The sequence below is a fragment of the Anarhichas minor genome, unplaced genomic scaffold (genome assembly GCF_050575085.1).
Source record: "Anarhichas minor isolate MPS153535 unplaced genomic scaffold, ASM5057508v1 ptg000054l, whole genome shotgun sequence".
Lineage (NCBI taxonomy): Eukaryota > Metazoa > Chordata > Actinopteri > Perciformes > Anarhichadidae > Anarhichas > Anarhichas minor.
The window spans coordinates 3,584,428-3,607,229 of record NW_027466500.1 but is presented as its reverse complement, the minus strand read 5'-3'; the positions used below and the strand labels follow the sequence as shown (position 1 = coordinate 3,607,229).

Below are 22,802 nucleotides of genomic sequence, written 5' to 3'. Positions count from 1 at the left end.
AACAATTCTAAAGCCCAGTCGGGGTCATTAATTCATCACCACTGACATTACAAGGTACTTAGATCAAATGTCTTGGAAAGTAAAAAATAACTTAAGACTCTATTAACAATATAAATATGTTTTCCTTTCTAATAGTCTCAAGAGTAGCATGCACATTTTAGTGCCAATACAATGCATTTTGGAAAATAAATTCCTTTTATCTGACTATCTGTATTTCAAGAAATGTATATTTCAAATAATAATACAAATTAACTTCTTCCCTCTTCTTTAAGTAAGGGTCCAGGACTGACTCATAATCAAATCTCATGGTCAACCAAAAGTAAACTGAGGTGTGTGTTATTGATTAGCGTCACAATGTACAACGATAACACAAGTGGAGTTAAGAAAAATATAAAGGATTGCTGGCAAAGGAGCAATTAACAACAGCTCCGAGAGAATGACAGAATGGGCATGGACCAATTTTATTAAATTGTGAGGACGTTTGTGTAGCTCTCTCGTTCCACATTGATTTTCGTTCCATTAGTTTAAATCAGAATTGTAAGAGACACCTGAGCTCAGTCCAGAGCACACCAGTAGGGAACAATTTCTATAGAGAGCACGTTATAAACGGCGCAGAGGGGGACCACAAACCTTGTCACTGACACAACAGTCAGAGAGAGTGTGTCCGTGTGTGTGTGTGTGTGTGTGTGTGTGTGTGTGTATGCCTGCCAGCTCCCAGTCTAGCTCTATTGTCTAACAAGGTCTAATTAGCACTATGGCACAATGAATTAGCATAATTATGCAAACAGGGCTCCGCTAAAGGCTTGGCACAAGGGGAGGCTACGGGGGGCACCTATTACAACACACACACACGCTTATATGTGCATGCACACACACACAGTCACTAAGAATGCTGAGACACTAGTACAACAAATTAAACATGCATACATGACTGTGACAGAACCACTGGATAAGGAAAACACACACACACACACACCTGTCCAAAGCTGCGACAGGAAGTGACAAGAACACAAGGCTGTCGTGAACAGTGATGACTGGCTTATTTGGTAGAGTACGTTAACTATGCTGACATTCATCCACTCTGTCACAAACAGTCCCATAGCACAGCTAACACCAGAGATACACACAGAAATGACCGGCTAACCAGTCCCCCCCCACTGCCCTCCCATATAACACTCAAGTATTCAGGGCTTATAGTATTTACCAGTGGGGGTGATAGGTGAAGTCTGTGGGAGATAATAGGAATCACAGAGAGGCTGAAAGGCTAGTAGCCATTCAGATGATGACAGCTGTAGTGAAGAAGGCTCTATTAGGCTTCATTAAGATGCTTGGCTCTTGATGCACACACACTACCGAGGAACAGGGAAAGCAATGCTATAAATTGGTCTCAACTTAGCTGCTGCTATGGCTTCCAGTTTGCGTGTGTGTGTGTGTGTGTGTGTGTGTGTGTCACTGTGATCTTTGCCTGCAACATGAACCAAACTAGAAACCCCACAACCCGACAAGCCCCTTTACCAAAAAACCTGCAATGTCAACAAGGTCTTCCTAAACCCTCTCAAACACATGCACACACCTCCTCTGAGGCATTCTTAGTCACCCAACCCCAAGGGCCTGTATTGTGTCCTTAAATCCTGATCCCTAGCAGGAAACAAGCACCCCTAAAACCCCAAGCAACGGCCGTACAAAGCTCTCTTACAATTACAAGCCCCCGCTGTCAGCTAGAGAACCAGGAAGGTCGGAAGTTCAGAGTTTAAATAGTTCAAAGTGATCGAGACCAGTCTGAAGTAGGCCCAGTTATTCATTGACGACGTCGACGAGTTACAAATGTAACTGCCGTTCCACGACTTTTGAATGACCACAAGAGGGGGTGCTTTGTGTGAAACGCAGGTGAGTGAGTATATTTATATAACCAAAGTCACCTGTCGGATGCATGTAAATGTATATAAAAAAGAAACGGCAACCCCAAGGTAGAGGTCTTCACAGGTCCAAAGTGTTGGAACCAATCCAAAACACACCCGGAGAAAACTTACCCCGAACTGATGTGCATACAGAGCAGTCAAACCTGATGCAAATAAACTGGAGGAGGATTAGACCAGAAAGGCTGCTGACCTAAACAGACCTTTAATAAAGAGAGAACACCAAGTCACCACCAGCAGCAGCGTGAGAATCAATCAACATGCAGGCGTAGATGAAAAAAGCAACAATACAAGAAGACATCTTAGAAACTAATTCCACAAACAATTTGTTTACATACACATCAACGGCTAATATATAGAAACAATTGAAAATCCTGCACCAACAAAACATCTTTAAATTAATACAATTACTACTAAATTACAAAAATGATCACAGTTGATAATGAGAACGCTCCGACCCCTTCAGAGCCACTTGGTATTATAGACTTATTCATACACAGATCTGAGACTCAAGCCAGCAGTAAAACAAAACCCGACCCGATTAGACTGTGAATAATCTGAACCTGCTCCATGAAAAGTAAAAATGAACACGATTAACTATTATTGTACAAGAGCATGCCCTGTGTTGCAGCACACACTGACAGGTAATGGGCTGTAAAGTATACACGCATTCTCCAGTAAACCACATATATGGTTTCATTTGGGTTTGATTCTGTCCCCAAAAGAAATAAAATGCTTATTAGACTCGGGCAGAGTTGTCCGAGTCCCCTCAGTCATCTCTATAGGATACACTCTCCATTTCCTAAAACACCCTTCATTGAGACTCCTTGTCAGCGCCTCTGGTCTTGAAATGAAACCATTGACTCCAGCTTATCGTCACCTTAAGAAACAACATATTGTTCACATACGTGCACAGTGGTGGGACAAACACAATGGCCGGGAGAGAGGGTCATGCTGAGAGGAGGTAGCAATTTGAAGCTGAGTCCACACATTTTGGAGGCGGTGGGCTAATCCGGCCAGGCTTTTTAGCCCGCTATTCAGGAGGACAAGGACCCCTAGGATTTGGGCTTGTCCACACCTCAGGGGTGGGGGATTATCAAGATAGCAGGAAAGGTGGAGAGGATGTGATGGTGGGCAAAGACTTGAGTATGTGTTCATTAGCAAGACCGTGTGGATTTTTGCAAGCATAAGTGCATGGCTGTAAATCTTTGTGAGAAGCAGATATAAGCAGGTGTGTGTGTGTGTGTTTGTGTATTTAGAGGGGTTTCTCTCCGACTCCCATCCCCAAAAATATACCCCAGAGCTCTGACAGGGTCACCTCTAGGCCTTTCAGAGCCTCCTCTCAACCAATCCTAATTGATCTCACGCATTACTAGTCCCAAACATGGGATGGAGAACAGGAGGGAGATGGCTGGCTCATTGTTTGAGGAACGAGGTCCCGTTGCTAGTGGCTCTCCACTCCTGACACACACACACACACACACACACACACACACACACATATCCACACACGCACACACTCCACCTCTGGCATGCCCACCCACCACCTCCCCATATCCCCCCTTCCTCCTCTCCCCACCTTTATACTCTCATCTCCGGCTGTGCTAATCCACCGGCCAAGTCAGGAACTCAGTTACCCATCTGGCCAAGCACGACTCCAGCTGGGAGGAGAGAGGGATGGAGGGGGTTGAAGAAAGAAAGAGGAGAAAGGGTAAGAGGGGTAGATTGAGAAAGCAGGATGAGGGGGGAAATACTGCAAGCAGTCAGGAAATGTCTGGTGTGAGGGAAGAGAAATGAGGCAGGAGAGCTTTCTATTAGTTTCTACTTTATAGATACAAGAGGAGGAAGAGAATGAAGACAAAACAGGGAATGAGGGACCTGCAAATCAGGAACAGCACAGTGGAGGCAGCTAGACCTTTTAATTTTCTCTAGTATTGATCCTATTGTTTCCTTGTAGAGGAAAGGGATTATCCATTCCAGCGGGTTGGAATGAGAGCAGCCACAGAGCTATGTCATGATTTATAAAGTCGGATCCCAGCGTTCAATGAAGGAGCCCCTAGCCATGATCTTCACCTCCGACCCTGACTGCTGTGGGGCAATCTGGCTGGTCAACGCTAGCTCAGGACTTTTGTCATAACCCATCACATGCCTGTGAAGATGGGCCCAGACAGAAAGAGGTTTATAGTAACTACAAAGGGGCCACATCGAATTTAGATTTGTATCATTGTATTGACACGTCGTTGCTGCTGAGGTGTAGCCACAGATAAAATTCCACTAAGTTGGACAATAAAGTTGTATTTTGTACAGGTCATAAATTAACCAACATTGGTAATGCAAGAAATACACATGTAACTAACATAAGTACTTATAAGAGAGAATAAGTGTTTGTAATCCCATAAATAATCGGATTGCGTAGCTGAGATGACTGGTTCCACTCATGTAAACAGCAGTCCTGCCTGTCTGGTTGAAACACCTCCATGACAGATTTATGACAGGAACGAAAACATTTATCTCAGACGTATTCGATCTAAAAAAGACAGAAGGAGTAACTGAAGATTACAGAGTGAAACTGAATTCAACTCAACCAGAAGTAAACTCAGTCAAGCTAAATGACTCACAATAACTAGACAGGATGAAGGTGAAATCAAGGCTCTTGTGTTTCAGGTGATGCTCTTCCACTCCATATCATCGTCACGCTCTTTTCTTTCTCCCAAACTACTCGTCACTGTCGACTGAAGCAACAACAAGACTGTAGCCCAATTCCCCTCTAAAGGACATTTGAAGGGAGTTGGGAGGAATGAGTACATGATAAACTGCTAAAGAAGCCACACAAGAGACACACTCCCATTCAAGAGATGGAATCAAACCACCAACCAAACACTAACAGCACACAGCATGATGCAAACCCAAAGTTGTAGAGTGTGTGCGTGTGTGTGTGTGTGTGTGTGTGTGTGTGTGTGTGTGTGTGTGTGTGTGTGTGTGTGTGTGTCTGTCTGTCTCAGAATGGGGTAACATCCAGGGAGTAGTGCAGGTAAAGCAAACTCGGTGGACATAATCACATCCACACACAAACATATTACAAACACAATGCCTTCAAGAAGTAAGGTAAATGATGTACTTACAGACATTACCGGTGTTGTCAAAACTGTTGAGCACTTCATTAACTCTGATTGGCCCCAGGTGATCCCTAAGAGACCCCAAAAAATAGAGGATTACAAAGCAGTCTGGGAGAATACTATATTGTACTTGGCATTGTTCCAAAGGAACATCTTTTTTGCATTTGATATTATATTAGATTAAAAACAAACCAAAGATTCTAGATGTGTTTATGTGATGTTATCACCATCTGCTCTTTTACCCTCGATGATAAAAGCAGAATGACGCTGTATAAACCTGCAAAGTGTTCAATACTGACTTTTACCCAACTAGTCTGATGAAAAAGCTCCTTGTGTGGTGCACTGTGACCATGCAGTATCTGAAACTAGAGCCTAATGTGCCTCCATTCAAGTGTGTGTGTGTACCTGAGCAAGGCACTGTATTCGGGGAAGTAGACACTTCTGTACTCCACCCACTGGTCATCTGAGTTATCGCGAGAGTTTTGTGTCAGAAGCCTTTTCCTGGCGAAAAGGTCAAACGTTGCGAACCTGCGAACAGACACCTGTTTGACTTCTGGAGTGTCCGCCTGCTTCTGACGCAACACCTGTGAGAGTCGGGAATAAAGGGGAGTTAATGGACTTCAATTTCCACAAAAAGAGCTGGTAAATATTATCATAAGCTGTAAAGTCTCAGCATTTGCAGAGTGAAATGTTTTCCTTTTTTTGACAGTGTGAGGATTAATTTCAACAGACCGTTGGGAAGACCGTGACAAGCAATGGAGCAGAAAGACATATTGTACAGACTTTACATTTATCATTCGTCCAGATGTTCAATAACAAAGTCATACTTTCCTGAGATGAATTGAATAAAAGTTAAATGTAGGCTGCTTTAAACGTAATGCACAGAATGAATTATGAATCTGTAGTTCTTTCTGCAGCATCTATATCTTTCTGTCCATCCATATATTCTGGTGAAGTCCACACAGAGGACATTACTGCGCCAAGAGGAAGAAATGCAGAATGCAAGATGGCCCCATCAGAGGGAGCTTTTCCTGTAACCCGAGTGTTATGTCTGTATAATGCCCATCTATGGGGAAAAGCCCTACTCTTACAGTCACTGCTCCTGCCTGTACAAGGTCTGTGTACATGTAAAGCTAATCAGAAGTAGAGCGAGAGACTCGTCCTCGTGACAAAGACACTGTAAAGCTGAAATGTATTGTTGTAAAATGACTCTTGCAGAAGGAAAGAATTCAAGTTATACTATATGCCAAAATAGATCAGCACGCTATAATAAACCAAGATTACACAAACTGGTATTATATGTAACAGACTGAAACTGTTATTACATAGGCAAGGTCCCTGCCCATATTGTTCACATCTTGGGTTTGAATAAATACTACATGATACTAAAATACTACACAGTACAAATGCCCAACGAGAGATGCCCAAACAACACATTTTATGTTGAACATTTAACACATTTTGAAAACATGCACGCACAAATATACTGAAACCACAAGATGTTTGTGCTTTCTTTTGAGGATACCAATACCTGTCTGAGTAGAGTCCACCTGGCCTTTGCCACATCAGTAGCACCACAGGTTTCAACCAGGGAGCTGTGGGAATTAGCTGCGCAGGTGTCTTGATTCATATTTTTCCTCAAAGGCGAAGCCGGCTCGGTCTTTTCTGCAGTACCGGTTGAGTCCCTCTCCATTTTATCTTCGAAGACGTGGGCGGAAATAAACCTGTAAACAAATACACTGGCTGTAGGGTTTTCACAGTTATCGGTAGAAATGTGGTTGTACAAAAAATAAGGTGTTTTTTTTCTCTCAAAACAACTCCAACGCAGCTCGCAGATACGCTTCACTGTAATCACCTGTTACACCCACAATGGAAACATGCTACTTCCGTACACTTTTGGCGTTGGAGGCATAGCAATGGAATGTCGAAACAATGATGCCCGATCGTCCGTTACAAACTAACCGCCGCGTGTGTCTGGATTCGATTACTTTAGTCTGTGTATGCTCGCTACGTCATCCACAGTGGGCTTTGTTTAGGAAATCATACACGTGCATATAATCTGTACGCTGCTGTCAACGATACATATTTCGGGTTGAAATACAATGCCTATTTGTCATATTAAACGTGTAAACGGTTATTACTGTCGTGATGACCGATGTTAACTTACCAGGCAGTGACAGTTGGCTTCTGAAAACCACATAAACGCAGCTAGCACGTGTCTATTTACCTGATTAAACGTTACGTCTTTGTAATGGCTGTTCTCTCCTCTCTGCTGTGTTCACCGGCTCGTCTCGTTACACCATCTCGGTTAGGATTTTTTTGGGAGCTTGCCGTTCGCAAACGGATGACATGTTACTCCCTGTCCGTCCAACGTTGCTGCACGTCGGTAAGGGTGTTCAGTTAACGTTACGGGGATGCTGTTTCTGCAACACTTTTAGGCTTGGTGTGAGATTACTAGCTGTCAAGTCATGCATTATTCAAAACGGTGTCTCCTTTTACCAGGCTGACAAAACTAGTCTTGTACTGAGCCGCAGATAAGGGTACAGGGCTGAAATCAAGCACCTCTGGATGTGGCTCACTGCACTCACACGGAAATAAGCTACAAGGCCATTAATAATACAGTTATTACGTCATAATACTAAAGTGTTCATTTCTTTACAATAATAATCCTCAACGATTCAATTTAAGAATTCCAAGTGAAATCTAGAATTAATTTAAAACAGTCACCTTGTTTATTTTGAATGGAAAGCATGTCATGACACCACCCTACCAAATCACAACTTTACAACCTTATTTTTAGGTATCTTGAAATCATTGTAGTGCAGTTATAGATGGTAAAGACTTCCATTGTTCAGTACTCTAACATCCAACACTAACATGTTTAACATATGCAGCCTTCTTATCACTTACCCCCATATTAAACTGCATATGCTTACACTTTAAGAAATAATAAATGTCTAAATATTGCAAAAATACATTCCTCATTTATGTTTTTGTCACAGCACAGGGAAATACCCGCTGAACACCAGTTCACTGAGTGGTTTACAAGCTATACTCGTCTTATTTAGAGTGTCTTGCTCAAGCACAAGGTACAGAATATTGATTTGACCAGTAATGGCCCTTGCGATTTGAAAGTGTTTGGTTACAGTTTTAAAAAGTCTCTCGTTTTATTTCAGGACACTTCAAACTCATCCACTGATCATCTCAGCTCTGGACTTGAGAGGTACAAGGACTTGCAGAAGTATTTCAACAGGAGACTGAAGGCAACGTACCGCAGGTTCTCCAACACACCTGATCACTCATCGGTAAGGCCGGCCTCCTGCCTCAGCTTTGAACCATTTCGTAATGATTTTTAATATAAGCTCAGTGTAAAGGGCATGAACATTCAGCCTTTTGGTGTCCCTGTGAATTCTCTTGACACAGATCTGTGGACATCACCATGAGTATTTCATTGAGAGTGATGGCATCTACAGATTGGACCAGAGACAGAGTAAGCAGAACACATGAATGCAGCTCAACGACTAATGTCAACAATTCATACAGCCAGATAAGTGGGAAGGGAAACCTGTGACATTATTGTATTCTAAAGACTGGAGTTCATCCATGGAAATTTAATTGAAAAACCTTTTAAAGAGGACAGGAGGCAAACCAAAAACAAGATTAAACTGTAGTACCTTTTATCTTATTTATCCCCACAGCTGCATCTGCCACATCTTATGCATTCCATTATGAGGAATAACGTCATTCCAACTTTTATGATTCGCTCAGTATCCTCTCCCCGTTTGCAGGTGAGCCGGTGTCAGAGCAGGTGCTAAATCTAGGACAAGTCTCTGGACAGGAGGAGAAGACAGGACTTGATAATGAAGAGAGGAAGCAGAGGATTCAGTGGACTGTTCAGAGAATACGTCTGTCCCCACAGGAAAAGCATCTTGCTGCAACACTAAAAACTACTAACGGAGAAGAGCCGAGGTAAATTATACACTCAACATATCGTTTCCTCGGAAGCAATTTTTCTTTAACTGGCAAATTTGCCAAAACTGTCTCAGTTACTGAATGAATAAGTGGATGAGTGTCCTGTTAATCCAGGTGTGTGGTTGTGAGACTTGGAAAGAGAAAGTCCTCCCCTCTGGATCCCCCACACGTCGTGTTCACTCTGGATAAAGTCTTGAGCTTTGGTACGTTTTAAATAGTTTGCACTTGAGGTAATAGTGCCCTGGCTAAAATTAAAGGATACTTTTGTGTATGTACGTGTGTCTGCATGTGTGAAGAGTGGGCCACAGACGAGGTCCTGTTTTACACAACTCTGGAGGGTCTACGCTGCAGCAGAGTGTTTCGGCTGGACCTGACCCCCGGTGGAAGCAGGATAACTTCTGTGTATGAGGAAACGCATCCCGAGTAAGTGTAAGTGATGTGACATCTCAGCTGCCTCTGCTCCCGCACCACCTCTAATTGATGCACTGCCATCTCCACAGTGTGTTTGTGGAGGTTGCCCTTTCAAGAGACAGACAGATACTGAGCATCAACTGCAGCAGCAGGACCAGTTCAGAGGTGCTGCTAATTGATACAACAGCATCCCATTTAGAGCCTTTCCTGGTTCAGCCACGCCAGCCGGACCTCCTGTACCATGTGGAGCACTGGAGAAAGGGTCTGATTATACTGACTAATACAGGGCCTGGACAAGAATATCAGGTCGAGTTTATACACTTGTTAACACACACTATTATACATTTCACATGAATAGAACGTGTCACAATATTTTAAATAGGTTTCTGTATGTTGGCACCCTTTAAGCCTTGTTTACTGTCTTGACTGGATACAATTGGTCCCTATTATCTACTTGATTCTGGTGCAGGAACTTTGGAAGGAGAAAAACATGCTGATAAATATTTTATGTTTTAATCTTGAAATGGAAAAACTAGGTTGTACAGGCCCCTCTCTCGGAGCCACACATGGTCTCCTGGGTGCCGTTGTTCGCCCCCGGCCCTGGCACTGCCATCAAAGACATGGACGCGGTCGGCGACCACTGCGTGTTAGTTGCGAGAACACCAGCCGGTGAGCTCATCCTGGTCGTGGTCCCGCTGACCCATCCCAAGGAGGCATACACTGTACAGGTCAGATAGTCTTTAATGTCCCAGAGGGAGATTTGTTTTCACAGCCAGTGCAGATTCCACATACTGATATAGACAATACATGAAATATACACTTGGTCAAATCTACACATATCTTGCTTTTATGTATTAATGTCTTACACTTTTATATTTCTATACTCCCAAGCTCCCTTCCTGGGCCTGTGCCATCCAAACCAAGACACCAGGTGTGGCAGACCAACGCGGTGTGTTAGAGTTCTTGATTTCATCTCCAGTCCACCTCCCGGTGCCCTACTGTCTAAACCCTGAGGACGGGCTACTTTTATCAGGCACCGGAGATGGGACCTCCCTAGAGAGCCAGGGGAATTATACCACCACACGCTTAGAGGCCTGCAGCCAAGTGAGAACACTTGATATATAAGATGCATGCACACACACTGAAACACTATCAGCAGGGAGGTAAGCATTTTGTCTTGAAGCTCACGTGTCCACTGATGAAGCTCTTTTAGCCAACAAAGACAGAAGACCTCAATAGTACGTATTTGGTCCTGCACACATACACCTAGAACACAACATATAGAAGAATGATGATCATCTGCTCCTCACAGTCTCCAGACCAGTCTCTCTGCCTCTCCTCTGCAGGATGGTACCTTGGTGCCGGTGACACTGTTTCATTCAAAACCTGTGGAGAGTTTGCGCCAGGCGCCGCTACTGGTCCATGTCTACGGAGCATATGGCAGAGATCTCAACATGGAGTTCTGCCCAGAGAAAAGGCTGCTGCTGGAGCAGGGCTGGACTCTGGCCTACTGCCACATCAGGTAACGTATTCGCTCTGCAGCAGCCTAAAAACCAACCTGACTGGTTAATTCTGGAATTCGAACTTCTGTGTTGAAGTGAATCTTTGTCATGTACACCTTCTAGAGGTGGAGGAGAGCGCGGCCTGTTCTGGCAAAGACAAGCTCGCGTAGAGGGGAAGCAGAGAGGAGTGGAGGACCTCCAAGCCTGTCTCCATCACCTCTTCTCTTTAGGAGTCTCGTCTCCTTCACTCGCTGCCCTCACAGCCTGCAGTGCTGGTGCTGTGCCAGTGGGAGCGCTGTGCAACAGACACCCACACATGGTGCGGGCTGTCACGCTGCAGGTAAAGGTGTTAAATCACCGGAGAATTGTGTATTCCTGTGTAGCTTTTAGTGTTATTCTATTTAAGAATGTTAGGGACTCTGTGTCTTCCCTTTAACAAGCAGGCGTTTGGCAATATGTAAGAGTTAAATATAAATTCAAGGACGGCCTCCTCACTTCTTACACTCAGGTGTGTACACACACACACATCCAAAGACACTTCTTTTTCTGTGTTCAGGCTCCTTTCCTGGATGTGTTGGGAGCTATGGAGGATCCCAGCCTGCCTCTAACTTTGGAGGATAGAGAAGAATGGGGGAACCCAGTAGGAAACCCAAAACATAGACTAACCATCTCCTCCTACTGTCCCCTTCACAACATTACCCCTCAGGTGTGGAGAGGAAGACCGTGAAACCCCCAAAAAATGTAGCTGCAGTTTTTTATTATGAGATTCTCTCCGATTTACTCTTATTATCTTTGTGTGTGCGTGTGATTCTGTGAGCTAGTGCTACCCATCGATTCTGCTGACAGCATACAGCGGTGATCGCAGGGTTCCTCTGGCAGGCGTCCTCAGATACACCGAGCAGTTAAAAAACGCCATTCATACCCACCTCACCATGAAACCAGAGTCAGGTACGTGCACACACACACCGTCACACATGCTATCGCAACAGCGAACTCACTTGTTGATTACATAGATGTGTGCAGCCAAGCATGCTGTTGGATAAAAACAACTGTGTGTGCATTCCGGGATGGATTTCCTAATTGTTCCCACATCCTTTTCGGTGTGATTTCTGCATCATCAGAGGTTTTAATAGTTCAGGGTCAACTCCCAATAGTAGTGTCAGTGTGCATGTCTGGAGAGGCAGCAGAAACCGGCGTATGGCTGTCTGTCTGTCCGTCTGGGGAAACTGCTAACAGCATTTAAAGTTCATGATCAAAGTATAGCATAGGTCACCTTGTAGTATAGCGTGTGTGTGTGTGTGTGTGTGTGTGTCAGTGTCAGCTAATTGCTCTCATGTCCCCCTAGACAGGCTCCTTCTCCCTCTCACTTATAATCTGCCTACACCACATTGGTGGTATTCCTCTTTACACCTCTCTCTCTCTCTCTGCACTGCCTCCACTCTCCTTGTTTCAAATTATCTCTCTCTTTCACCCTCTCTCACTTTCCTGTTGTTCCCACACACGCACGCACACACACACACACACACACACACACACACACACAAGGCAGTTTACGTGTCTGTGTATGTGTGTGTATATGTCTCCCTAATCTGTCTCTCTCTGTTCTCCGGAGTCTTTGATAAAGTGCTGATGGCATAGACACATGGAGGCGGGTGGGCCGGCCCATTAGCATGGTAAAGAGATAGTGTATCAGAGCAAGAGATTAGACGGCACAGACTGGGAGCTGTCAAGGTCAAGACCGCACTTGTGAAACAGCCCGTACCACAGAGACGGGGGAGGGGGGTAATATGGTGGGTTTTGAGAAGAGGGAGGGCAATATCAGCTGGCAGCATGAATGAGAGAGAGAGTAAAGACAGAGAGAGAGAGAGAGAGAGAGAGTAAAGACAGAGAGAGAGAGAGAGAGAGAGAGAGAGAGAGTAAAGACAGAGAGAGAGAGAGAGTAAAGACAGAGAGAGAGAGAGAGAGAGAGAGAGAGAGAGAGAGAGTAAAGACACAGAGAGAGAGAGAGAGAGAGAGAGAGTAAAGACAGAGAGAGAGAGAGAGAGAGAGAGAGAGTAAAGACACAGAGAGAGAGAGAGAGAGAGGGGATTTGGGGCGACTAGACCGAGAGCAGAGAAAGTGGGCATACAATAAGATAAGGGGAGGAAGTTTGAAACAATTTCCCCCATTTTGCCTTTGACCTCCGTGTTCCTCGTTCTTTCAGAATGTGAACCAGCACCAAACGTAGTTCTGAATATTCAACCTGGAGCAAATCACCACGGGCCAGATGACTTTGAGTTGATGCTGGAGGAGGTAATGCACTCTCCTCTCTCTAAAAGGGATTTGAAGCATTTTTTAGTTTTTAAAGTGGAGCTTTTTAAATATGTGCTTCCAAATACATCCACAAATAAGGCGATTTAGACACAAGCAGTTCTATTTGATTATTATTCTCTAAGTGATTTTGCTTGTTGACAGATGCTCTTAAACCCACTGAAAATACACATCCGTGCTGAAAAGTGACAATACTGTAAAGAGAATTTCGTACAAACCCTTTTCTCACATTGTGAACACTGACATTAGTTTTATCGGTTGAGTTGTTGGGTACGAACTGAGAAATGTGTCCTCTGTCTTCTCTTCCCGACTCAGGAAGCCCTCACGCTAGCGTTCCTACACACAGAGCTGGACCTGGACCCTCCTCGGCCTCCACGCAGGAGGAAGAGATAGCACAGCTATGAGGGGGAAGTCAGGAATCTAACCACAATGACCTAAACATCTGCCATCATGACCACCATATGAGCCCAAATCTTAATCCACATCAACAATGTATCTGCAATGGTCCTCTTTATTATATGACATGGATCTCGTACAGAGAAAAAGAATCTTGATCATTTGATTGCTGCTGTGAACTTTAATAACTTTTCATATTAGCATTTATAAAGTATATCCATGGCACTCAAATAGCAGGCCTTCTCAGAGACGTAGCACTGTTCTGGGTGGTTCGGATTAAACCGAGTGCTGGTGGAGTACTGAATCATCAAACTCTCTCCTGCCTCCGTCGGGATACCAGACTTTTGTAACGCCTTGCCGTCGTTGACTTGGTTGGTGCTCTTCAGCACCTTCAGCTGGTCTGGTAGCTCACGAACAGAGGAGAGATCTGTGATGGCGGATTCTTTACCAAAGTTAAGCACCATGAGGAAAGCTCGGTTAAGCCCGTCCAGCTCTCTGAGGTACGAGAAGACACTGGCATCGGCGTGGACGTAGCAGAACCATCCACGTTGAAGGGCGAGCTCTGACTGACGCAGGGCGGTCAGGAAACGGTACTGAGCCAGAACAGACCCTTCATCTTCCCTCTGGACCTAGAAGAGAGAGAGTGGCACGGGGATGCACCATGATCAAGATCAAGTCGAACAAGCTCTGGCCAGATGTTTCTCCAGAGTTGGACAGTATTGAATGAGTTCTGTACCTCCACATTGATGCTTGTGTAATTAGGGTGTACAGGCAACCAGGTGATGTTGGTTTTGTTGTTAAAGCCTGCGTTCATGTCACCGCTCCACTGCATTGGAGACCGCTGAGGGTCCCGACTGGCACTCTGCAGGGAAATGTAAGCACAATGAATGTTTATGGACATACTTTCATGCACGTGCACTCAGTTTGCCACAATCCTACCATCATGAATGTCACATTGTTGTTGTTGAAATTTTTTCCAGGCTGTATTTTGTGGTAAAGTTGGATACATTTATGTCACTATAACACATTTCGTCCTGTTTTGTAACGTCATCAATTAAAAGGGCCATGGCAGAGACGTTACAGTGAGACATTCCTTATTGTGTATGCACAGTACTGACCGCATTGTATTTGCCAGCAGGGTCCTGTGTCTGACTGTCTGTGACGTTAATGTTCTCCATGCCTATCTCCTCGCCGTAGTAGGTGGTGGGCGTGCCTGGGAGGGTCAGCAGCAGCATGTTGATGACACGAATGTAGGTCTGACCAGCACTGGAGGCAATCCGAGGCTTGTCGTGGTTCCCAACCTTATACACAGTTTAAGAGAAATACATGGAAGGTGGAGGGTGGAGAGGGAAGAGGGATAAGTTGGGAGGGAGGCAGGCAGGGTGAAGTGGATCGGTTGGCGTCATGGAAGAGAAAGCTGATGTTGAAAAGTGAGGGATGTGGGATGTATAGATAAAGTGAGCGAGAATCCTGGGACTCCTGACTCACCAGCCAGTTGGGCCATTGTCCCCTGGGCATGTTGGCCATCCACAGCTGGACCAGATGTTTAACCCACGAGCCACTGGTGTTCTGAGGCAGGTCCAGCAGGTGAAAGTTAAAGGGGAAGTCACTTTCTTTAACCAGCGGGGTGCCATAGTACATCATGGTCTTGTCCACCTCGTGGTAATCATAAGACTCCGACACCATGAACCTGAAGTGGATCAAGAACTTGTTTATGAAAACATGCAATCTGATCCTCAGCCATACAGTGTCAACAAGACTTGATTTGAATCCTTGTGAACTCTGCTGAACTCTTTCATTGGCCTTTAACAAGGATTTAAAGTAGAAATTTATACCAGAAAAGGTTTCAGACCTGTAGAAAAGAGGGATATTTATAGTCTGAGCTTTATATTGCGCAACCTTATTGTCATATTTATAGACAGTAGTGAAACACAGTTACATTAAACAGGGCAACTCAAATTGTAAATACGAGTTTTAAACATGTGACGCAAGACAATACAAAGGACTGTTGTAGAAGTAATAAAATTATGAATGATGAGCTACGTGAACCTTATGGCAACGTGATCATCATACGTAGTAGCAAATGAAGTAGGTAAGAGCATTATCAGTCCAAAGTGTACAATAGTATTATTGTATGGCTCCCGTACCTGTATCGGCCAGGCTCACGGCTGTAGACATCCATCTCAGCCCTCCAGTCCCTCAGCAGGTCGTGCAGGCCCAGCTGACTGGTGGTGTAGTCATGGTGGAGGTCCCACTCTGAGGCCACAGACTCCTGGATTGTTATAAATATGGGGTAATGTAGCTATTATTGGATGTCAGGCCTATTCAGTTAATTGGTTTCGCATATGGTTTAGGGTACTAGTGGTCCATTCACAGTAAAGCTTCCACCCTTAGATCATCCACCACAGTGGATCAAGAGAGCTCAACTGTGTTTTCCTCTGCCCACTGGGAGTTATGAGAGCTTGGGTGTGAATGTGTTCCTTTGTCCACCTAAGCACCGGCTCAATAGAGAGTAGAGGCCAAGTGATAAGAGACTTTTGGGTTCAATAATGAAGGAGTAGTGTTAAAAAAATGTTCAGTTTGGTGCTAATTTTATTGGTAAATTATTGGTTGTTATTGGGGAAGAAGACAAAAGTAACACAACCAGAAAAATATGTCTTGTTAAGTATAAAATGTCACTCTCTGGGCCCTAATGGGACCACAAAGACAAAGGTTAACAGTTTTAAGCGAACCAGCCCGGAACCTGCTTCAGTGCTGGAAGGCCTTTTGGAGGACAGTGAAATAAAACTCCAGTAGTATAAAACCAGTAGAGTCAGTTATTCTCAAGTGGTAGGTAATTCCCAATGACTTGCTAATCCCCCAAAATATGCCTCTTTTCTACTAATCTTTCCACTGTGAGAAATAACTTCAGTCTCCATGGTGCAAAAAGTCTCTCAGTGCGCTCTGCGTGAATCATGACCCCTTTGAATTCCAGAAGGGCACAAGATGAACCTGACATTTAAGCCAGAGATAAATGAATGATAAATCATGAACACCGTGAACTCTCCCACTCAGCTGGTGATTGTTGTACCAGCTACATGAGAGTATTGCTTCAGCCGAGCAGCTCCTGCCCACAGTGCTGCTTTTATCCCTCAGACCGTTACAATCTGGACTCTTGACTCTTGACACTTTATATCATTCAACAAGATACAATCATGATAGAATTGCATTACTGAATGTTACAATACAGATTGTTAACTACAACTGAACTTTGAGCTCCCAGGATGAAGAGCTGCTTGGTGAGTGCACAGTAGAGCCGTAGCAAAGAGTAAAGAAATGGACACAGACAGACCTCACTGACTGACCAGCTGAGCATCTGTTATTATTAAATATTAAACATGGCAAGCCAGACCTAACACCTTGTGACCATCTCAGAAGGGGGGCTGGACATGGGTCTTAAGTCTACGAGGACAGTGTCTCATCACTTCAAAATAATTGTATTATTTCATTGTCAATTTATCCAAAATGATAACTAAAAGAGGTGACACTCACTGGTGCTTTGTTTGGGTCCACCTGTGGTTCATCCCTCAAGTGTGCGGCCTCCATGAGGTGCTTCACTGCACCCATCCGGAACCCGTCCACTCCCTTCTCCAGCCAGAAACGAATGACATCCTAAAATAGAATCATAAATATAAACTTGATTAAAAAATGCTGTTTGTGCAGTGAGAAAATGTGCTGACGGCCAGACTCTAGTGCTTAAGTGTCCTTTGATTATTGTAAAATTGTTGCAGGCATAGTCTGTACTTCCTTGTTGTTCTGTGAATTGGCAGTTAAAAAGACACACGGAGTTACTAGCTCAAGTTAATGTGTAATCAGTTGGCCATTATCACACATTACAGATTACACAGGATTGTAGATACCTACAACAATCACGGGACAGTGGAGAAGGCGAGCCAGATGGGGACAACACTGACGAAGATCTTAGTACGAGATATGTTATACGAGTCACTAAAAACCAAACGCTTTTAGAAATGAGTCAATAGCAGAGACAATGTGTGCGGCCGTGTAATCTTACAGTCATCTCTTTGCGGACATGTGGGTTTCTGAAGTTCAGGTCCGGTTGCTCCTTGAGGAACTGGTGCAGGTAGCATTGTCCTCTGACTTCATCGTAAGTCCATGCCGATTTCCCAAACACACTCACCTGAGAGAAAGGAGGAGGGAGTCAAGAGGAGAAGAGACATGAACACCGGTCTCCTGGATGAAAGTCCTGTGTGTTTGACTAATCCGCCCTAATCTGTCATCACACTACTGTAGAATTTTTTTTTAACGTCTAATAATGACGGGGATGGGTTTTATATTGTAGCTACTTGAAAGCCTGGTGTGTCTCATACAGATGCTAAAAGGTGACTTGTGCGTCGGTATCAGTCGCAGAGAGGCGTGACAAAGCGTCGGTATTTGACGCCCTGGGAGAGAGAACGGGATGAGTGCAATGCATCAGAGAAGGTTCTGTGAAAATCACTACCGACCCAATTATTAGGCCTCGGAGCGGATCCATTGCAGTCGGTCCAGACGTAGTAATCCTTGTAGTGAGGATCTCCAGTCCGGCTCAAGTTAAACCAGCGGTGACGGTCGCTGGTATGATTGGGAATGAAATCCATGATCAGCTTCAAACCTGGTGGGAACCGAGAGATTAGTGTGTGTCTAAGACATGGACCCTGCCAGCCAGACAACTCTGCTACCCCCAAAACAAGACGTGTGGCGATCCACCATCAGATCTGTGGAAAGGAGAGTACACACCTTTGCTGTGCATTTGAGCCAGAAGCTCTTCAAAGTCTTGCATGGTTCCAAAGAGCGGGTCAACGGCCCGGAAATCTTCCACATCGTAGCCGGAGTCCCTCATGGGAGAGCGGTAGAAAGGACTGACCCACACTGACTTGATGTTCAGGTACTGGAAGTGATCCAGCTGCTCCTGAATGCCTGCCAGACCAGAGACACCAGTGATCAATGCTGGATACTAGAGGACTTGGTGCCAAAGACAAAGAAGTGCAAAACTTGTATTAAAATAGAATATTTCAACCAATAATGTTAATGGTGAAATAAAATCAGTGATTTTATCATTTATTTAAGTCCCTCTGCTTGTTGTTTATTCTTTCTATTTGGTAATAAAGTAGTAATAGGCCTACATGTTGGTATAAGAAATACTTGTGGGCTTGCTTTACACTCTCTAATACGCCATCGGATCTAGATTTATAAATGTTAATACATTGTTAACAAATGTATTTTGGTCCAAATACGCTGCAGGTATTTTCTAGAATGTAACCGGTCCATTAGAGGTCCTACGATGAACTAAAGAACTAAAATATAGTATCCTGCTGGAGGAGGATATTTCACAACCTGGCAACTCAGACGATATTCTGTGTGAAAACGACTTAACGGTCATGAATAAAGCCGTTAGTTATACATTATAACCATTTATATATTGTGACTTCATAGATATAAACACAAGTGTTAAGGAGGATTAATGATCTGTATCAGAGCACGCGCTCGGATCAGGGGCATCTTACCTTTGAGGTCTCCGACCCCATCTCCGTCGGAGTCCCTGAAGGACCGGAGATAAACCTGGTACACCGGGGAGACCTGCCACCACTTCAGGCATTGCGGAGACAGCGCGATCACCGTGACGGTGAGAGCCACCAGCGCCAGGGTGCACGCCACTATCAGCCAGAACATGATCTCCCGGGGCACCCGGTACCGGGCCTTGGAGGAGTGCTGCAGCACCACCTCCTTGGGCATCCCGGCGTACGGCTTGATCTGCTTGCACTCCGCGTTCGCGTCCAACTTCAGCGTGGTGGTGTCGCGCCTCTCCTCGGGCTCTTCGAGGTTGACGGTGTCCGCCGCTGACCCATCGCCGTCCACGTCCTGATACCCGGGGTTGCGCTGCCCCAGATCCATGCTACCGGCGGCTTGTGCAACACTCATCTGATTCGCAAGAGGGAAAAACAAACGGTGTTGATTTAGCTCTTCTTCGGGAAGTCAGACTGACTCAAAGAGGCAGAATTACACTGTGTAACTGCTCGAGGCCAGAGTACACTCTGTCTTCCTCTCTCTCACACACGCGCGCACACATACGCGCGCAGTGCCACCTGAGGAATGTGGGAAGCTGGAGAGTTGGATGGGATCGGGTGGAGATTAACCTTTCTTGCTGCAGTGCTGACTGAGATGTGTAGTGGGAGAAGTATTCATACCCTTCACCTGTGTCGAGTCACAGCTTAATCTTAGAGGAATGGGGATTTCGAGGTAAACTTGTTTAACAATGGTGCGACAGTATAAACACCGTTTAAAACAACTTTGTAACTGTATTACAAACGGGAATTACATTGTTATTGTGTTAGCGCAGTGGGATATCTTAAATGTTTTATCCCCAGTATTTCCTCGAGTTCTGTCTAGGATCCAAGTTTACCTTGCGCACCAACGCTAATCCCTTTGTCCTCCTACGCATGCGCAAATTTCAGGCGATATCTCTCTCGAAAACTACAGCACTGACGCAGAAACCTCCTGGGTTTCTGGTGGTACCCTCATAGGTGCAATTGTTGCACTTTTGAGAAACATTGTAACACAAATCAGTTGCCAAATTATAGTCATTTAGCTTGCATGATGCAGAAACCTACTGGTCAGACCGAAAATATATATATAAATATCCCAAATTATATTTGAATGGGAGAAAGAGGACTGCCTGTTAAGTACATCCTATTCAACATGTGGAATTATGAAAGCTGAATATTCAAATACAAATTCTGCAAATCTGAATTATTTGTCCCTTAATCCAAGTGATGCGATGTCTTCAGGGGACACCAGGCCATGTGAGAAGACGTGTGCTTTATTTTCCGAGCTACACGCTGACTTTTTCTTCTTGACAAAGCCTTTTGTGTTCCCTGGCACTGAACAATGTACACCACACAGGGCACAGACAGTAGAAAGTACAACTTTCTATTGTGATGCGCTGAAGAGTGAAAGCTTGCAACAACAAAAAAGGCACAAAGGCCACATTTCAAGTTGCCACTGAATAAAAGAAAAACACAAAGCAGTTGAAACCGTTTTAAACTTAAATCCATCTTTTATTGACGTTTATGTTCACTGTATGGTCTGTAACATCACAATAGCATACTGGGGAATTAGTACAGGAAGAAGGGATGGTGTTGTCTCATAAACCTGAAGGTGAGTGGGTCACACATTACACCAGCTTATCATTACCTTATTCGGTCTTCAAAATACAGCATTTTTTTTTTTTTCATAAGAGCTAAAAAGCACTGGAATAAATAAAAAGTGTAATTCATCATCGCCATCATAAACCCATCAACTCTAACAGTGTGACGTGACAGGAGGAGGTGGCAAAGAGCACTCGGGTTCATTTCCATCCTAAAAAGCCCACATGAGGAACGTCATGTCTGGGGTCCTCGCGGGTATTTCAACCCCAGCGGCCCAAAATAATGACACGTCCTGGAGACAAAGTTCTCTTTGCTCAACATATCCGGAAATCAAAGCTGAAAAACAAGTCGGGGTCAAACTATTCAGACATCACCCGACTACCAAGGTCTCCTTTAAAAAGAGCGAGACGTCTTCCCGCGCGAGTCTTGCGATTATATTCCACAACAAGAATTATTCTCACATACTTTTTTTTTTTTTTTTTTCCTTCTTCAAAATGGAGGGAGCAAAGTGAGCTTGTTTTGTCATTAAATGACCGATAAGAAGAGACTGTGATGCTGCAGTGATGCTTGTATTCTGTCCATGCAGTGGAATCAGTGTGAATAATGAAAATTACATTAAAAAAACACCTCTCCTTCCCTCCCTTAATTTGTCTCCTAGCCCAGTGTCTGATTTAGCTTCAACATAAACCTAAAAAAAAGAAGTGTGTTCAGTGTGGTGAAAACCTTAATACAACATTAAAAAGTCAGGAAGTGTTAGTGTGAATACATTGTAGGAGTCCACATGTCAGAACAAAACATCAGCGGCAGTGTAAAACATGAGATATTTGGGGGTTTAACCAACTGAAATTCAGTCTTAAGAACAAATCGTATCCTGCTACGTGCTCCACTATCCTCCATGTTCTTCTTCTTATCGTCCCCTTTCCTCTCCAACGTTGCGTTTTTCGCCACACTGAACATGCCCACATTATCGCCCAGTACATCTCACACACAAAACACACTCCTCCCTCAAATCACAAAACATGCACAACTAGAGACCCCCCCCCCCCCTCCACCACAAACAAAAGAAAAGCAATCATCGCATTAAAACGACTGCAAAAGAACTACACATTCAAGTACCTATTTGTCATATGGCATCAAGAGCAAGTGTACCACCAGAACATTAATCAGCAACTCCGTTAGGCCTATTGTCTTTCAACACTACCACTTCAGAAAGCACAATTGAATGATTACAAAAAGAAAAAAAAAGTGTATATTACAGTTTTGTATTGACTGATAGCCTATTGTAAATGCAATACAGAAAAAATACACATGCAAAGTATGTGTATCCACTTTGTCAATGCCCACATTTGTTTCAAACAGACAATATAGTCATCTAATCACTTATTAGTGCTTATAGACTTATAGACTCCTGGTCGATCAAAAGGAGTCAAACCGGGGCTTAGAGGTAAGTCCATGACGGGAGCTGTGGACAAAATAAAGGACAGCAATTTCAGGGACAATGTGAAACACAGCTCTGGGTGGGGGGAGTTGTCGTTTGTCCCTACAGTGTCTCCTTTACTTCCTACAGTGAAACCCCAAAAACCTACGCCTCTCCCCCAAATCTGCTGTACAAGGTATATTTCATGCTGCCCTCGTTGTTTTCTTATCCATCTACAGGACGCTAAAAAGCCGTAAATAGCAAAACACATTAAGAATCCAATCAAAACAAAAAAAGACATGTTTGTAGAAAAGGCAAGTTGTAGCACGAGCAGGATTGTGTGTGTCGAGGAGAAAGGAGAGGAATATCTTTATCCCCTAACCGTCTTTGGAGCGCTGCTGTGTGGAACACGGTGTGTGCAACTTCCACTTTTTTTGTGTTTTAATTTGTCTACACACAAAGAGGTGCACACACACACACACACACACACACACAGGACACACACATTAGGCCACAACAAATACCATGGCTGGGAATTAAGAGGAAACAAACAAATCAAAATATATTTTTATATATAT

The 22,802-nt window shown here is 44.2% G+C and overlaps 3 protein-coding genes across 4 annotated transcripts in view; 1 reads left to right on the top strand and 2 right to left on the bottom strand.

Annotated features, from left to right (window-relative positions):
• camkmt (calmodulin-lysine N-methyltransferase) overlaps positions 1-6,925 on the bottom strand; it is a 95,035-nt gene extending 88,110 nt beyond the window's left edge. The window contains exons 1-4 of one of the 2 annotated variants that reach the window (XM_076075792.1): positions 6,888-6,925; positions 6,564-6,756; positions 5,438-5,616; positions 5,039-5,103 (exon numbers count right to left, since the gene is read on the bottom strand). In XM_076075792.1, coding sequence (XP_075931907.1) covers positions 5,039-5,103; positions 5,438-5,616; positions 6,564-6,725 — 406 coding nt within the window. In that variant the 5' untranslated portion in view covers positions 6,726-6,756; positions 6,888-6,925. The other variant, XM_076075791.1, reaches the window with a different exon arrangement.
• A 140-nt stretch (positions 6,926-7,065) lies between these two features.
• prepl (prolyl endopeptidase like) lies at positions 7,066-14,698 on the top strand. The gene is made up of 15 exons (XM_076075760.1): positions 7,066-7,418; positions 8,209-8,337; positions 8,456-8,522; positions 8,821-9,001; positions 9,119-9,207; positions 9,301-9,427; positions 9,505-9,721; positions 9,952-10,143; positions 10,307-10,519; positions 10,762-10,937; positions 11,041-11,257; positions 11,474-11,623; positions 11,739-11,865; positions 13,121-13,209; positions 13,543-14,698. Exons 1-15 carry the CDS (start codon positions 7,284-7,286, stop codon positions 13,618-13,620), a joined length of 2,187 nt encoding a protein of 728 aa, XP_075931875.1. The 5' UTR covers positions 7,066-7,283; the 3' UTR covers positions 13,621-14,698.
• Positions 13,721-22,794, bottom strand: slc3a1 (solute carrier family 3 member 1). Its single transcript, XM_076075761.1, has 10 exons — positions 19,167-22,794; positions 18,400-18,579; positions 18,129-18,274; positions 17,678-17,803; positions 17,155-17,274; positions 15,771-15,895; positions 15,112-15,313; positions 14,742-14,924; positions 14,360-14,485; positions 13,721-14,252 (listed from the first exon to the last, which is right to left on the bottom strand). Exons 1-10 carry the CDS (start codon positions 19,579-19,581, stop codon positions 13,821-13,823), a joined length of 2,055 nt encoding a protein of 684 aa, XP_075931876.1. The 5' UTR covers positions 19,582-22,794; the 3' UTR covers positions 13,721-13,820.
• Between the last annotated feature and the right edge of the window lie 8 nt (positions 22,795-22,802).

Coding starts and splice junctions, on each gene's coding strand:
- prepl (XM_076075760.1), top strand. CDS start 7,284: ATGGCTGTTCTCTCCTCTCTGCTGTGTTCACCGGCTCGTCTCGTTACA. Junction 7,419..8,208: donor TCCAACGTTGCTGCACGTCG/GTAAGGGTGTTC, acceptor GTTTTATTTCAG/GACACTTCAAACTCATCCAC. Junction 9,002..9,118: donor ACTAACGGAGAAGAGCCGAG/GTAAATTATACA, acceptor CTGTTAATCCAG/GTGTGTGGTTGTGAGACTTG.
- slc3a1 (XM_076075761.1), bottom strand. CDS start 19,581: ATGAGTGTTGCACAAGCCGCCGGTAGCATGGATCTGGGGCAGCGCAAC. Junction 18,275..18,399: donor GGCTCAAATGCACAGCAAAG/GTGTGTACTCTC, acceptor GGTTCCCACCAG/GTTTGAAGCTGATCATGGAT. Junction 14,925..15,111: donor GACAATGGCCCAACTGGCTG/GTGAGTCAGGAG, acceptor ACTGTGTATAAG/GTTGGGAACCACGACAAGCC.